The following is an 18249-nucleotide window of genomic DNA, read 5'->3' on the forward strand; positions in this document are numbered from 1 at the left end:
ACGCCAACTTATTTGGTTTTCACATTTGGTTTAAAATTTTGTTTTTTTTAGTATTATTCATATTTAAGTACTCACGGGTGATTATTCAATGAGAAATTTTATTTGAATTCATATAATTTTTTTCTACACCCAATTTACTCTCTACACTCATATTATTTTTAATGAAAGAATTACTATCTCTTTAAACCCAATTTTATATCTAAATTACCCTCACAAACCCAATTCAAAATGTAAATTTATCTTTACATCCATTAAAAAAAAAAAATATCCCAATTGAATAATTTGGTGAAATTTCTACTTGTTTATGAATCTTCCATATACTTTCTTGATATCCATGTTCCCGTGACTGTATTTGCATAAGCATAAAGTGCATGCTTTCATATGTCTATACTTAAAACACCATAGAAAATAAACTAATAATAACTTTTCTTTTTATGCAGATATTGTGATATGCGGTAGTTAGGCGGGAATGCTAGGGATATCAACGAAGCTGCCATAGGTGTAGAGAAAGGTGATGGACAATTTGTGTGGCTAGTAGCAGTGGAGGATGAGCTTACCAAGCTCTACCGTGGAGATGATGTGTTATACTTAAAGGTGACTTATCATCGGGAACACTGACCTCCTTCTCAAGCTGGGAAACCACTTCTTTTTTATTGAAATATTCAACCAAGAAGAGAGTCTTAATTCCAAGGTGAGGCTTTGCCACCACCTATATAGCAAAACCCAAACCCATCTTCTCAACTTTTAGTGTTGATGGGTGTAAATTGAAACTCAAAAAATCATCTTCTCAACTCTATAAAAAAAAAAATAGAAATCAAACAAAGAAAAAAAAAAAGCATTTCAACATGGATCAACGTAGGGCTTTAGCCAAAGTAGGATAAACATTACATGATGGTAATGTTTAATTTGGGTGTGGGTTTATTGATAAATTTCACTTTATTATATTAATTTTATCTTGTACTTAATGGTAATCATGAAAATGATAATTCACATTTAAAGTTTAAATTGGGTATAAAAAGCGATTATATAGGTTCAAATAAAATTTCTCTTACTTTATGTCCTTGCTCTGTTTTTATCTAATAAAAAATGCCACGTATTCTTTATTTTTTAAAATCCAAACAAAATTAAATAACATATTTATTATTTTAAAAACAATATAACACATGTTAAAATATTATTCAACAAATCAAAAAGAGATGAAAGCATTGAATCGAAGCAAATACATTAACACATTGGTCTCGTGGTTGAAACACTGCACCAAAAAGTTTGGGTCTTCATAGATGTCGGAGGAGGAGGAGGACACTCCATCTAAAGAAATATAAAAGCTCCATTCGGGAGTCGGGACTTCACGCAATCTTCCGGGGTCGTATCTCCCCATCTATCTTCCCTCTCGCTCTATTTTTGGAGAAGGATCTGTCTTAGATCTGAAACTTTGATTCAACGGTCCGATCCATTTTCAAAATTTCCCAGCACTTTTCGATTCACTCCAGTCTCCGATTGTCTTACGACCCTTTTTCTTTTTTCGTAAATTCAGAGAAGGAAGATTATCGCAAAGCGTACATGGAAATTTCATATTTTTATTTCCATATATAAAGGAGGGAGCTTTTGATTGGGGCAGTGGGAGCCTACTCCAATGGGGTACCGTAAACGATCAAATGCTTCTTCTTCTTCTTCCTCTTCTTCCTCTCACTCTCAGCACACGGACGCTTCGATCTCAGGCAAGTGATTCAATTTCTCTCTTTTCCTCATTCATTATTTTATTATGTTATTTTTCTGCAATTTCTGACCCTCCAAATCGAAAACCCAGAATTGGTTTTATGTTTGGAGTTCATGTTTATTAATTTATTGAGATTTCATTGATTTGAAACTTTGGATTTGTTAGAAAGAAGTGGACTTTTAGGTTTTATTGGTGAGATTTGAATTAGGGTGATAATTGGACTATTAAGTGGATTGCTAATAGAAAGAAGTTGAAGTGTAACATTTGAGGCCAAAAGGGTCTTAAGAAAACAAGTCTAGGCGAAATAGGGTCTAAGATATGAAGATTGATCTCGAAAACTATCGGAATACTGGATTTGAAATAATTAGGAATCCTTTTGATGCTTATCCTGTGACTGCAATTCTATCTTTTTGCTACTTAATGGGCTTTATGAGTGTGTTTAGTTTAGTAGGATTATGAGTAGAAGGATATTATACAAATGTTTTCTTTAGTTTAGATGATTGAAATTGTTTAGTACAGGTTTCCTGTGATATTCTAGTTAACAAAATTTCCATCTTGGGGATATAGGCACCCAAGTATCCACCTCTGTGGTCGTTCAACTTGTATACTTGCAGTTGCAAATGTTACAGTAGCCATCTCTCTTTCTTGTAAATACTGTGACTTTCGTTTTTGTTGTGCATAAATTCATCTGTAAAAACTATTTTGCGCACCTCTTTTCTTCTATGTTAATGCATGGTCAACAAAGTTTCAATATCAGCTGAGATCAGTCGCAAGTTAGTAACTACGATTATAAAGTAAATGAAGTCAATTATGGATCATCACTCTCTAAGGGAAGCTGCAGACCCGATCGGTCTTCAATATTTTTCACTGATTAAATTGCATAATGTTTCAGGGATCCATGAGAAGCATCAAGAGGAACTAGATAACTTGACACTAACATCTCAACCCTTGAGAACATTGAAGTTTTTCATTTTGGCTGTATTTCAGTATGTTAAGTGTTCAATATCATATTTGTTGGCAAGAGGTGGTTGGCTTGTGTTTTTGAGTACTATGGTACTGTCTCTTGGGCTTCTTCTAATTACCATTGACGGTCCTCATGAAAAGGTATATTTCTTTGTAGATTATCCTAGTGATATCACATTTTGTCGCAATTTATGTTCTTATGGATGAGTCGGAGGTTTTTCTCGCTGATATTTTGTTCATTATTTTAGGGGCTATTATATATGGTAGATAGGATGCTAACCTAGGGTTAACTAAACCCTTCTGCAGCTGCTTGTTAGGACTTAGGGTCATAACAAGTCACGACCTTTTCAGAGGGCTCCATGTTGATGCCTTTACATGAAGGATACTTATTCTTATGAACCAACTTCAAATCTCTACCTCCTTGGTTTTTGTTAGCTGTATATTCTTTGGACAGGACTGCTTTAAGAATGCTGATACTTAGTATACTTTTTAAAAGATTTATATTTCAAGGCAGTGAACAATCTTCAACGCTTTTTATGTGGTGCGGATGTTAATTTTTACACGTTATTTGTACCCTCCTGATGGTGAACCATGATATTACATACCGTGTTTGAATTTATCTTATTTGTTTTGTTTAAATGCTTCTTGGGAATTATGAATACAAGTTGTTGCCATATTTCTGCAGCATCTTGAGGAACTCGTCAAATATTTTCAGTTCGGTTTATGGTGGGTGGCCCTTGGAGTTGCATCTTCAATTGGTCTTGGTAAGCAACATGACAAAATCCTTGTTCCTATATCAGAATTTCTGATGGTGCAAGTAATTTAAACTCGGAAAGGGATGCTCCAATTGTCAATTGTCATACTGTTCATATTTGGAACAAGAAAGAGCATCTCTGATATTATTTTTAACTACTTAGCCACATCTTTCCTGGTGTGCCTTGATCTGACCTACCTGATATCTGATATATGAAGACTTCTTCTGCTTATTTTTCCTTCAGGATCTGGTTTGCACACGTTTGTCCTATATCTGGGCCCTCATATAGCGTTCTTTACATTAAAGGCAATGCAGTGTGGTCGGGTTGATCTAAAAAGTGCTCACTACGATACAATACAGCTAAAACAAGGCCCTTCGTGGCTTGGGAAGAACTGCTCTGACTTTGGACCCCCCTTGTTTACATCATTACATGGTTTGCGGGTTCCACTTAGCAGCATATTACCACAGGTCCAGTTAGAGGCTGTTTTATGGGGTCTTGGGACTGCAATTGGGGAGCTTCCTCCATATTTTATCTCAAGAGCAGGTGAGCAGAACAAAGTTTAGGTTGATAAACCGTCATACAACTTATATTAGTATTTACCATCAAGGGCAGGTATGCAGAGGCATTAGCATACGAGCAAAATAGATAGGGGGAGGGAGCACACTTTTCATCCAGTGATGTACGTTATTTATATATTTAGTTTTGATCTTCTTTTGGTTTATTGCTTCATGTAGCAAGCGTGTCTGGTAACGAAGTTGTCATGGAAGAATTGGATGCTCCCTCAGATGAAGGAACAGGATTCATAGCTACTCGTCTAAACCAAATCAAGCGCTGGCTTCTGTCACACTCTCAGCAGTTGAACTTCTTTACAATCCTAGTACTTGCTTCGGTTAGTTTGAACATCTTTCTTCATTACTAGATTACCATTTTCAGAAAATATGAGATTTAGTTTCATCTTAGTGACCTTTTATGCTTTGCCATGGGAAATCTATTATTTCCCCTTCATTACGGATAATTTTTATTCAATGTTACACAGATAAATATGCTAACAGATAAATGAATTTTGGATTTCTATTACCACAGTAGTTCTATGAGTTAGAGTTAGTCTTTTAAATCCAACTTTTAAGCCTTGAGAACTCTTAAGTATGTGCACATTAAAGCTGGTGTTCATGTATGCTTGTACTGCCGGACTTCTTGTTTGATCTCAGAAAGCATCAGTTGTTAACTTGTTATGCTTATCTTAAAATTGTTTTCATTACTATTTTCATTGTAACCTGCCAGTTAACTGGGATATTTTCAGGTGCCGAATCCTCTTTTTGACCTGGCTGGCATTATGTGTGGACAATTTGGTATTCCATTTTGGAAATTTTTCCTTGCAACAGTGATTGGAAAGGCAATTATTAAAACTCATCTACAGGTTTGTTAAGTTCCTTAAGTTCCTTTTGGTATGTTTTGGTTTCGGTTACACCAAATGTTTTTAGTTTGCACTTTTGTGATAGATTTTGGCAACCAAATTGGCTTCTGATCAATGGCGTGGTTTGCATATTTTCTATACATGCAGACAGTTTTCATCATCTCAGTTTGCAACAATCAACTTCTAAATTGGATAGAGAATGAATTGATTTGGGTTTTCAGTCTCATTCCTGGTTTTGCTGCTGTCCTTCCGAACCTCATTGCGAAAATCGATGCGGCAAAGGAAAAGTATCTCACAGCTTCTCCTTCGTCAAATATCAAGGTAACTCTACTGATTATAATGCATCCTTGGACATTGGCTTTTAACTTGTGGATATTGATCTCAAGTCCGGGTTTATTTCAATTTTTCTAATTCAAAATCCTTGGCAGGTGAAAACGTGGGATTTCTCGTTTGCCTCAATTTGGAACAGTTTGGTGTGGCTTATGTTGTTGAACTTCTTTGTCAAGATTGTTACTGCAACCGCTCAGAGGTATCTGAAGAAACAGCAGGAAACGGAGCTTGCTTTGTTGTCAAAGAAGTCGTAGACTACCAGTCACATAATGTTCGGCCATGGCCTTTAAAATGGTGCCACTGCTGTTTTTTTTTTCTCTTTTCTTTTCTCCTTTTCGGTTTCACAACTAGGAGTAATAGAAATTGCTAGATAAAGCTCTTTCGGAAGGCACTGTTGATCTCTCCCCAAAATGTTCCGTGCATGTCCTTGTTAGAAGCTAGTATAGGATCACAAATATAATGGAGAACTGTAGAAGTTGCAGGTTTATGATGTGTGTAATTTTGGGGAGAGCATTATTTGGGGTGGGTTTTTTACCCTTTGTCAACTAAATGTTGAAATTAGAATCTTATTGTTCTTTGCAATGCAAGACAACGTTTGGAGGTTCTAGTACATTTCAGTGTTAATCTCTCTCTCTCTCTCTCTCTCTCATCATTCTTCAGTTAATACACAGCACATTGCTTATCTTTGGACGTACTTTTTCCTAACTTTTGGGAAATATTTGGAAACTGTTATAACTTGGTTATTGTATATTTGACCAAGGATTTAACGGTTAAAGCCGTCAGAGTGAACGCATTTACCCATTCAAGTGATCTAACGCACCACAAACAAAACAAAGTCCAAACTCCAGTGATCTAAACCGTCAGAGTGCATTAATAGTCAAGCTGCTCCAGCAACGTCATTTCTTTTCTATGAAACACGTCTTGATCAACTTTTGGCGTTCAATCGTCTTCTAAATACTCACGAACTAGAACAATGGGGAGCATATTGTGCGAGGAAAAATGTCGACAAAAATGGGAGTTCACATGTTTTGCTGGGTTGTCATGACATGTCAAAATGATCCTTGAACACACTACGACATGTCGTTGATAAGGTTTCGCTTGTCAACAAGCAGCAAGGCTCGGACACCTTTTGACATGTCATAACAAAGTGCATGGGCTATACTAGCCTCGCTGCTTGTTGACATAAAGCGAGGCTATATGTCAAAATACATAGCAAAGCTAAAGTCCCTACATGACTTGAAAAAAAAATTGAATGCCTTTTCCATCTATTTGGCTTGCTAGCATAGCGATATAGTCAGAACTTGTCTCCCTTACCAAGTGAAGAAGAATATTACTAACTCTAATAGGAAAGATTTCATTGATTAAATACAAATGATTACATTCGCATATGCTACCGGAATGAATAACCACTCTTTTGTTGCACTCACTTGGAGTAAACTGGAAAAATACATGCATGCCTTAAATTGCCTCAGAGGTGTAGTATATCATGAACAATACCTTCCACAGCCGTGTCTGTAGTCGTCCCCTTCCTCAGCATGTCAATAATCACCTTCGGGTTCGATTCTACGTCCCTTCCGTTCAAGACACATTGAAGGCGAAGCCCCTGAAGTGGAGTCTTATACCAGCCTATTTTAGTATATCCGAAACAGAAATGATTCATCTTACGTGTCCTAGGCACACGAATGATGTCACATACTTTCCTAACTAATGCGTCTATATAATATTAAGAAACATAATGTATAAAATAAAATTTCCAAGTGGTAAATTATAAAAAGCAGTCCAGTCAGCATCGTTATTGAGGTTTGTGTCCACGTTCCCAAGATCATGGTTTGATTCTCATCCAAGCCATATTCAAACCCTATCAAGTACTCTATGGAAGCAAAAGCAAGAAGTAGATTAATAATAAGTACCTATTCCCATCGTCCACGATAGCCATATAAATATAGAAAAATTAATAAAAAGGGTTTGAAAATTTTGATTTATAACGAAAATAATAAAAAAAAAAAGTAAAATAAATAGTATCACGATTGATTTTGTAGTGTAAAAATATAATTTTCGTTAAAATGAACAGTATTAGAAATTTTTTGTTAAAGTTCCCTATAAATATATACAAGTTATATTCTATTCCTTGGCCAACAAGTAGATTTAATATAATTAACCATTCGTATTGGCATCCCATTTGGCATGACTACTGAATTTCCACAAACAACGTCCCTATGACCTCAAAGACTAACTTTTCCAAAAATTTGGTATTTAAGTGAATACTTTACTTGTCATAAAATAATTGAAGAGATACAGAACAAATATTGTTTTATTTTTACTTGTATTATAATATGTAGAGTACCGTTTAAATACTCAAAACTTATGAAAAATCTCTTGATCTCAAATTATATCTAGCAAATAGATAAGGGGGATCACTTTAATATAAAGTATGTTTTAGAATATAAAAAGACATGGCGGAAATTGAGTGATAGAATCGAGAGGGTTGGTGATAAGTCTGTCATGGGGCACCAATATGGCAGATCCAATGTATTATTCTCCTGGACAGCATAACCAAGTTCATCCATGTGTAAAAGCATTTCTTAATTTCATAATTTATTTTGGTCTGAGTACAATTTACCCTAAGTTTAAAGTTAGTTTTAAAAATGGCAAAAAAGGTTGTAATGTTTACACCTTGACATTTTTACATCAACTAATTATACTTTTTGTTATTTGATAAAAAAAAAATTATACTTTTTGTTAGGTTAATCGTCAGACCAACTATATTAATTAATAACGTGTTGGGGAAAAACACTCTCAAATCTCCCCAATGTGTTTTTTTTGATACAGTGAGCTATGTTTTGATACATGAACAATTAATAGTTGACTAGACAACCAACGTAACAAAACAAAAAAAAAAGAACAAAAGTCAAAAAATAAGATGTAATATAAAAAGGTAAAACTTTGTAACTTATTTTGAAACTTAATAATGTTATTATTATCATGTAAAATTCGATCAAAAATAGACAGAAAGGGGAAGGAGGGACGAGATTGGGGGCGAGAGGGAGAAAGGAGATGGAGTGGAAAATGGAGCATGAAAGACCTCAATTCTAATTAGGGCTTTTTTTTTTTTTTTTTTTGAAAAGAATAAGTGTTTTAATTATACAAATAATAAAATTAAAATTAATGATGTGGCATGTCCAAGTATGACACACCATGACCCTATATGTTCATTTGGAGTCCGAATCGAGCTGTACTGACCGACACCACGAGAGTGACGATGCCATAAAATGTAGTGATGTGAAAAATTTGAGTAAATTTAAACATAAACGTGCCTAAATGCAAGAGTGCGCATGTGAATGGGAATTGACCAATTTCACACGTGATGGCAGAGTATAAGTAAAGTACAATAAAAGTAGGATAAAAATTATGCCATCGAAGGTACTCTCATATACCTACATTTGCCAATAATCCTCTTTGGCACAAAAGCTCTGCTACTAATCCTGGAGGGACGAAAAATAAGGGTGAGATGGCCTGAAAATAAAGCTTTGTAAAACATTTTAAAAAATATAATAACCCCTCGCTGTAAAACAAGTATAGTTTCCAAATATAACATACTACGTATAGTATGAAAACACTTATTGGCAAACAACAATATTTCAGAAGTACAATAAATCACAATATTTCACCTATAAAACGTATAATAGCTAATATCTCGCATAAACAAACATATAATATCGGGTGCTCATCTACATATGGTGACACACGAGCTCATGCAGAGGTATTCTGACATGAACAGGACTAGGTGTAACAATGATTTACGTTCTTGTACTACAATCACATGAAGACTGGCGCTATGCGCGTCACATATGAGTCCTAATTGCCTATAACAATCCAGGATAGGACTAGCACCTACAATGGATCCAAAGTGAGCGTACGATGCGATGTGAACATACATGTGAAGCTTGGCCCTAGGCCAGACAAGTACTGTCAGCATTGTAGCACACGATGAGCAAGTAACGTAAATACGATTATGCAACGGTAAATCGATAATTCATGTCGACACAATACTATTCAATAAAATATTTAATCATGGCCGTAAATAAAATCCTGTAATAGTACGCATACATGTGCATCTCGTAGGATTTAGCATAATTTTGTAAATTCCATCATTTGACTAATTCTTAAAAACGGTAATCTAATTTAGACATACGTAGAAAATTCTTTATAATATATATATATATATATATATGGAAACTAAATAAATATATAACATTGAAAAGCAAAGGCCCACTCATAAATCATGTCGTCGGGTAGAACTTGCCTTGCGGGTATCGAAGACCTTGCGATGCGTTTCACTTAGAAACAAAACCATTTATGTAAATATATATCGTACTAACGTAAATACGTGTTTTCGTAAAAAGTTCGGCTAATAAAGAAACTAAGGCGGGACCTTGGGTTCCTCTACGGCTGCACACACTGATCACCACGCGCGCCCACGTACCGGTCACCACGCACACTGCGCGCCCTCTTCGGGATTTCCAAATTTTAGCATATTTTCTCTCCAACTTTTAGAGCTCCATTTGAGCTCAATTCTTCACCAAACTCAATGATTCAAAAGCCATATTGAAGCTAGAAATGTAGGAAACAAAACCAAACTCGATGTTTGCCGAGGAAGAAGGGAGATGGATGAGAGTTGAGAGGGTTTGAAAGAGTGAAAGAGAGAGCAAGAGAGAGAGAGAATCCAAGAGTTCTGGAAGTGGGAACACAGGAGTGGGGTGTGGATACCAATTGGCACACAGTCCAAACCACAAAAAGATGAAATAGAAAAATATCTTCTGTAAACGTGAAATTACCTAAACACCCTTTGAGTTCGTAGTTCCGTAGAATTTTCATTGTACTCCAAATTCGATTATGTTTGCGAGTAAGCGTTTGTACCGTCAAGTACTTCGAGAATACAATAAAATAATAGCTCAAATGTGTCACAAAATGACGGTCAACAATCTCATCTTTAGAGGTATGACATTCACACATTTAAAATTAATACAATCATAAAATTAAAAACAGGTTGTCACAAAGTAAACTACCACATAGAGTGGTATATAAGTTGTGGTATAAGAACACCTCTAATAGAGACGTAAAAACAATGTGTGTAATTTGTATTTGATGGCTGAGCTGATATTGACATAACATCTTTAAATTTCATTCACGAATGAAGACGTCAGTTTTTAATTTTTTTTATGTTCAAATGGGACCCATAAAAATATGTTATATTACTTTTTAGTAGGACCCAGACCAATAAATAAATAAATAAGTTGCTTTGGAAGTGGTAGAAAATATTCAAAAAACCAAAATGAATCATTAGACGTTGTTGTCTAATTTGAATTTAGCAACTTGATGTCAACTTCCATCTTAGTTTTAACATATTGGTTGGAGGAACATATGATGTCAAAAACTAATGTTAGATTGTAGAATTGAAGCCTCAGTTGAAAATGACTTAATAATGTTGTAAGAGTAGCATTATTCTTTGATACTGACCTCAAACTTCGATTGTGTTTTACTCTTTTGTTTTGAGACCCATTAAACCCATGCATCCAAGTAAAAACAATTCCAGCAATAAAAACAAAAATATTGTTATGGTACGCCCAAATTTGGGTGGCAAAGAAATGGGTGTTTTGGTGGCTAAAAATGAATTTTTAGTTTTTTTTAAATCTATGAATTATTTAGGGTGAGTGGAGGACAAATGAATGAAATCTTAGAACATGGATTTGACCAGATTTTTGGGCTTGATCGAAGAGAGCAAATTAATCAATTAGATTCCCAACGTCAATTATTTAACGAGAGCTTGAATATATAAGATTACTATTATATTTGATTTTTTTTGCTAGGAACTATTATATATTATTTATTACATATTTTAAGGTTCCCAAAGTTGAACAGTGCGAATATATCGAAGGAATTCACAAATACATGATGCGGATTATTCATGAATCCTTTTGATTATTTGGAATATTAAAACACTATTTTTGTTTGAATACAAATATACAATACGATGTCACCAAAGAATAAAAAATGCGTTCAAGTGTGGAGAGCTCTATAATTTAGAACGAGCAAACAAGACTTTATTTGGCATTTCTCTTCATGCATTCGTTCATTTCTTATTCATTTCTCCGCACCCCTAGTGATGATGAACAACTAGAAGACAGTTTCCGCACCCCTAGTGATGATGATCAACTAGAAGATAGTTTCATATAAACGTAGTTGTTTATCCATATGCGGTGGTTCAGACTGTGGACATCTTTTTCAACCAAAAAAACATGTGGACATCTTAGTCTAGTAATTAAGCATACTAGTCTCAAAATTTCACTCTTTAATTGTAATTTGACTGATAGTTAAACAAAAGGGCCGGATGAGGATCCTATTTGTGTTTAGTAATTTTACTAAATATCGTAGATCGTGCGGTTAATTTTCGTCAGGTACTATTTGTGTTTAATTTTAAATAAAAAAAAAATCAAATAATTTCTAACTGCACGATATACGATGAATGACTAAGATGTCAGGATCCCTAGGATGTCCAAAATTTGAATTCAAATAGGATCCAAATGCCAAAACATACGTGTGTAATTATCTTGCGCACTCAATTATCTTGGTCAAGATTTTTAATCATTTATGTATCACCAAAGTCAAAATATTCTTTTGTGATAAAAAATCCCATTTTCTAGCATAACTTTTTGGACCTAGATTTAGCAGATTCGCGTGGTGTAATTTGAGCTCTCATGTGTGTCAAGAGCAGTGTGGCCAGAAATTAACAGTAATGGGATCATAAACAAGCAAGTTCCGAAAAATTAAGTATACTTTCATTTAAATTGGCAACTACATATTCTCATATTTTAGAAAGTCGTATAATAATATTATTATCAATAGAATTAAATACATTTTTCATTGTATATAACCCAGTTTTCATTAAACCATTGATTTCCAATTACTTTTTTATTGTATGCAACCAAATTATTATTTAATCATTGAGTATCTATATGATGTCGATTCTTTATAATATTGATCACTAAAAAACCTCTCTCTATTTTGGAAAGGTTATAGTTTTGGTATGTTTTAATTATGAAAATATCAAAAAATGGTCTCTCTATTTTGTTTGACTTAGCTATTATAGGGGTCATATAAAAATTTCAAGGGAGGATATTTGAAGTTGTTGGGTCAGTGGCAGTTAATGTCCCTTGTTGGTTCCGCAACTGGTCAAGAGTCGTCATCAGTTTGTTATTCACAAAGTGATCTATGGCCACCATTCACTATGATCTGTGCCCAATTCAGGGGAGTAGTACCGCCTTGCTTATTTTTACTTCTTATATACTTAGCTCAATTTTTGTCCACCAAATAAAATAAATTAAAAAAAATTTATAACAAAAATTAACAAGAGTTGCAGTAATACCATTAGACAAATTACTAATGTGTTTATAGATAAAATTCAGTTAAAATAGTGAGTTGGGCGACCGAGTGTCACATCAAACAAACTATAGAACTACAATTTAGTCCGACAATCATAATTGTTTATTTCAACGCTTATTAACTAGTCCGACAATCATGAATGTTTATGCCAGAACCCTCACATGCCCGACTTTGGATTACTGACTGAACGCTAAAGCGACAGAGAGCTGTCACCCTAACCCGCAAGTAGAAGGAACTGGGGCCTCCCGGCACCACCGAAAATCAAACAGCACCGCCGTGGCATTGGTTTCCAGCAGTAGGTCCCATCGAGTGGATGGTGGGGCTGTGTTACATTGAATATGCCCTTTTCCTCCTTGTTCTTGATGGGATCTCTTTTTTCTTTTATTTAAGCCCTTTAATCATGTTATTAATCATGTTTAGCAATTAACACAGATGCATGATGAATATTGCGTACGCTAGGTTTGTCTGGTGTCGTTTAGGACGAGACTGTGCGAGTGTGACGCTGAGATTAACACTGAAAAGGGCATACTGAGTGGGACCCCATTTTGTGATTTTTTTGGTTAATTACATAATATTAATTTGTAAGTAACTTTAACAAAAAGCTTCCGGTACTGTTTACTTTAACAAAAAATCATATTTTTACACTAAAAAGTCAACCATGGTACTATTCAATTTATCATTTATTTTGTCATTTTCGTTAAAACTCAAATTTTCAAGTTTTTTTTCATTAGTTTCCCTAATTTGTAACATTGCTGTCTTAGTTATTCAATCTGCAAAATTTCTTGGTCCTATTTGTTGAAAAATAATGTGAACACAAGAGTTTTTGCAATGAATATAAAAAAGCGTAGGATTATATTCTATCTGTCTGACTATTCGTTATAAAAATAATCTTTTAATTCGATCTTCAAAATTTGATGCAAGAGTGGTTGGGCAAAACTTGTATTGGAAGTGGATTTGGTCAAGTGCTGATCTTGAGTAAAATGAGACCACCGAGTTTGTTGTGCTTGGTGATATGTTCAAGTGGATTAAAATCTCAAGAGTTGTTTGTATAATTTATCAAAAAAGCAGGGAAAGATGTCAATTCATGTGGGTTTCTTAACTGATGGAGTTTTGTAAAAACACAATAAACTCAAGAGGATGTCAGTATAATTTTTTTTTTTTTTATGAGTAACGTTGTTTGGACACACAAAACTTACTGACATACTTTAATACAGTTGTCAAAGTGAATTTATGATTTTATTTTAATTTGAGCTAATTGATTTAGTTTTTAATTCCCTTCTCTTCTCAATAATGAAGCAAAAGTGTTCCAAATGTCCATTTTAAATCCCATCTCTCTTCCCCCTTCGACAAGAATACTTAATAAGAAAAAAATGAATAGTAATGTGGAAAGTAATTCCTTTGGTCCAGACATTGACTTTAGGGATACATGGCCAATAAAGAAATAATGATTTATCAATATATTCGAAAATGATTTATATGAAATGAGTTTACTGCTAGCTTAATATCTTAATTTAATAATACAATATCGCATGTAAGTTTTTCTATGTATAACATTACACTTTTAAACCGAAACGTCACGCGAATAATAAACTCATTTTATATAAGTTGCTTTCTATTACATCCTCCATAAGCTCTGACATGACAACAAGATTTCATTGATCTACATTGACCACAACCAAAGGCCAAGCAATTTTATAGGTAGGTCTAATCTAAGGTTACGTAAAGTTCATTGATTATAATCTACTCAATTCTGAAAAAGCAAATACCAGATTAGTGAGGCAGGGTGTTTTGGTTCAAGATCATGAGGGTTTTCGAGTTTCGAACCCAAGTTTATAATTTGAAACCTCTTTGTTTTATGGATCAAAATCTCAGCTCACTAGTAATAACCGTTGACAAAATGTTGCATGCTTCACGTTAATTTTGGTATAATTTAAAATTATCAGATGGACATGGACCCCAACAACAGCAACACCAATGCGGTTAATGGTGGGTTCATCAATTCTTAATTCTTATGCCTGAAACCAACCCAGTAAGCAAGCATACTTCACACCCCCATGATTAACTTGGTTAATGAATTGTAGTCCGCAGCTCTAGCTATGTGGGAGATTAGTCTGGCCCATTTTTTATTTAAATTTTATTGCGGAGTGTTAAGGGTAAGCTGCCTACAATTAAGAAAAGAAAATAAAGAAAAGGTAAATTATACAAAACAAAAACAAACAAAAAAAGAGAAGAAGAGTAAAGAAAAGTGGAGATTCATAGGATCAGCTGGTTTAGTTAGGTTATGTTGGATGAAATCATTGGATTGCTGTTTTTTTTTTTTTCTTTCTATTTTTTGTATTGGTTGACCCAGATTGTTGGAATATTGTTTTATGATTGGTGTAGCGCGGAGATTCCTACTTTATTCTATATAAAAAAATTATAAATTATTATATACTTATTTATAAAATTATAATTTATTTGATTTTAAATATTTAAAATGAAATAAAATAAAAAATTAAAAGAAAAATTATTCTCTTCCTAGCTCTCCGACCTTCCTAACATTATCCCCTCTTTTCTATGCCACAATCTTAATCATTTTTCAGATTGGAAGTTTTATTTCTTATATTTGTTATTTCTCATTGATTTGTATTTTTCTCTAAAGAAAAAGGATAATTATTTCTCGTATGATTTTTCTTATGATTTTTTTTAAGGAGATTGAATGAAATGTCTTTAATTGGCTAACAGAACAAACATAAGGACTAAATTAACCAAATTGAAAACACAGAGACTAAATTGACCATATGGCTATACCATAGGGACCATTTTGACATTATAGCCTAATTTAAAATTAAAAAAAATGAAAGTTTACAACTAAACGAATAAGGAAAAAAAACATGTTATCCTGTTTAGTCGACCCTGCAATATAAACTTTATTGATAATTGAGAATTGAGGAATACTTCTTCTTTTTTTAAGAAGAAAAACGATATTATATTATTGGAACCATTGGAGATGAATAAACTATCAAATTTAGCATGTCATTGTTTATGAGCCTATTTTAAGCCATAAAGAGATTTATCCAACTTACACACTTTATGCTATTGTCTAGGAACCATAAAACCTTCAGGTTGATCCATATAAATCTCCCCTTAAAAGTCACCATTCAAAAAGGCAGTTTTAGCATTTTATTTGATGCACAACAAGATCGTAAATGGCAGCTAATGCAAACAAAACTCTAATTGAAGTTATTCTGTGTCCAAGGAGGTCAACGCTTCTTGGAGTGTTTGGGATCTTCTTCCAAAGTTTAAGCATGAAAATCAGAACCAAAATCCTTGGCAATTTTGGTTCTTTTACTTTTCCTTGGTTCGAAATCAGTTTTGACCGAATCTGTAAATGTATGTTCTCCAGTCCTAGGTATATTCAAATTAATGGAAGTTAAGCCTCCATTATTTCTTGATTTAAAAGGAAACTTATTCGCAAAGAAATCAACATCATTTGATTCAAGAACAACATGATTCTTCAAATCATAAAACCTATATGCTTTGCTATTGTATGCATAACCAATGAACCACACACTCATATGCTCTACTAACCAATTTTGATATTTTAGGATCAAGTTTACGTACATAAGCCAAATGATCCCAAGTTCTTAAATAAGGAACATTTGGTTTCTTATTTTTTTCAAATTTCATAAGGTGAAGTTTTGGTTTTTGAAGCATGAACTTGATTAAGTACATAACAAACAGTCAACAGATCTCACCCCACCAAAATGATGCACCACCTGAGTTAAGTAGAACATCCACAGTCAATTCACATAGTGTCATATTTTTTTTCTTCAACTTTACCGTTCATTTCTTGAGAGGATGGTGTAGCTACAATATTCGTCAAAAGCTCCAAATTCATACTCTTGACTTAACACAGCGCAGCTTTTTATTTTGATGAATTGGTTTTCTACTTCAGTTATGAAGAGTTTAAACATGTCAAGAGCTTCACTTTTATGTTTCATGAGATAGACAGAACAATAATTTTAACTACCATCTATAAAATTGATGAAATACTGTTTCTCATTTCTAGTCACCACGCCATCATATTCACAAATATCATAGTGAATTAGATCAAGGGGTTATGATTCTCTTAAAACTGATTTATGTGGTGCTTTTATTATCTTTGCTTGACTGCAAAATTCACACTTCTCAAAGTCAATTTAGTAAAAATTCTAGAATTTGCCCTATGTTACTCATTTGTTTAACCAGTCTTTTGTTTACATGACAAAGTCTTGCATGCCAAACATCAAATGAACTCAACATTTAAGCAGAAGAAGCAATTTTATTCATAGCATCAACATTCAATATAAACATTCCATCAGTAGCATACCTCTTTCCCACTAAAACACCATTCTTTGTGAGAGTACATATGTCAGCCCCAATTATTTGAGTGAATCCAATCTTGTTGATTAGATAGCCAGAGACAAGGTTCTATCTTATTTTTGGAACATGCAGCACCTCTTTCAGAATGACATATAGTCTTACCTGAAGTGAATTTTAGCACAACTTCACCAATTCCAGTAGCATTAGTTGAGTGAGAATCACCCAACAAAACTTTTCTGTCTTCAGCCTCAGAATAGGACTGGAAAAGTCCACGGTCATAGCAAGCCATGGTGTGAGGCACCAGTGTCGACCCACCACCCCTTGGGTCCAGCAACTAAGTTGACCTTAGACATCATAGTAACAAGCTATTCCTCAATTAGGTTTGCCTGAGGAGCAACCAAACTAAGTTGACCCACCACCGCTTGTTGTGATAGTTTCGAGCTAAATGCCCAGGTTGTCACAATTGCAGCACAATAATGGTTCGGTTGTTGCATCTCATGAGGGGATTCTGTACTTTCAAGGAGTTTTTGTTGTTGTTGCGGTAAGTTATGGAGGAATTCTTCATGCTCTTACTAGTGGGTTTGAGCACCACAGCAGCATGACTCTTGTTATAAGCCTTCTTCAGGTTGCTGTTGTTCGAAACAACTAGCATTTCTTCCCTCATGTCTTGCTTACTGGCTTCTTCCTCAATTCGAAAGCGGGTGATCAGGCCTTGAAGTGAAAATTCATTAGTTTTGTGACGCATGTCCATCTTGAATTCCTTCCAACTAGGTGGGTACCTTATCAATGAGCACATCAACCTAAAATTGTTCATCCAGATTCATGCCTTTAGGGACGATCTCGTGGACAATCTTCTACAGCTCGTGAGATCAGGCTCTACAGTGAAAATTCCTTGGTCTTGTGATGCAAGTCCTTATTAAATTTATTCCAACTAGGTGGCAGCTTGTCAATGAGCACATTAACCTGAAATTGTTCATCCAGATTCATGCCTTCAGGGACCATCTCATGAGCAATCTTCTGCAGCTCATGTGATTGCACCTTTAGATAGCGGCTGATAAAAAACTTTTTTGCATCTGCTTCTTTAGTATCATATTTCTTCTAGAGAGCGTCCCTCAATTCCTTAGCAGTCTTATAGGAAGAATAATAGTCTTACAGATTTATCGCAAACCATTCAAGAGGTATTTCTTGCAAAGAAAATCATTGTCAGTCCATGTTTCATACAACTTGAATTGTTCAACAGCGGGTTGATTAGGGAGTGATGACATTTTAGGTGTGTTGTTAGTGGC

General features: G+C 34.4%; 1 protein-coding gene across 2 annotated transcripts; it reads left to right on the top strand.

Moving 5' to 3' along the window:
• Positions 1-1173: 1173 nt before the first annotated feature.
• On the top strand, positions 1174-5789 carry LOC137731107 (vacuole membrane protein KMS1). 2 transcript variants are annotated; one of them, XM_068470188.2, is made up of 9 exons: positions 1174-1443; positions 1535-1718; positions 2610-2821; positions 3366-3444; positions 3679-3978; positions 4170-4324; positions 4736-4852; positions 4997-5170; positions 5278-5789. In XM_068470188.2, exons 2-9 carry the CDS (start codon positions 1634-1636, stop codon positions 5431-5433), a joined length of 1278 nt encoding a protein of 425 aa, XP_068326289.2. In that variant the 5' UTR covers positions 1174-1443; positions 1535-1633; the 3' UTR covers positions 5434-5789. The 2 variants fall into 2 exon arrangements, with proteins under 2 accessions (XP_068326289.2, XP_068326290.2); XM_068470189.2 differs by having other exon boundaries at positions 1196-1718.
• The last annotated feature ends 12460 nt before the right edge of the window (positions 5790-18249 follow it).

The sequence above is a fragment of the Pyrus communis genome, chromosome 16 (assembly GCF_041283825.1).
Source record: "Pyrus communis isolate YQ-2024b chromosome 16, ASM4128382v1, whole genome shotgun sequence".
In the NCBI taxonomy this organism is placed as follows: Eukaryota; Viridiplantae; Streptophyta; class Magnoliopsida; order Rosales; family Rosaceae; genus Pyrus; species Pyrus communis.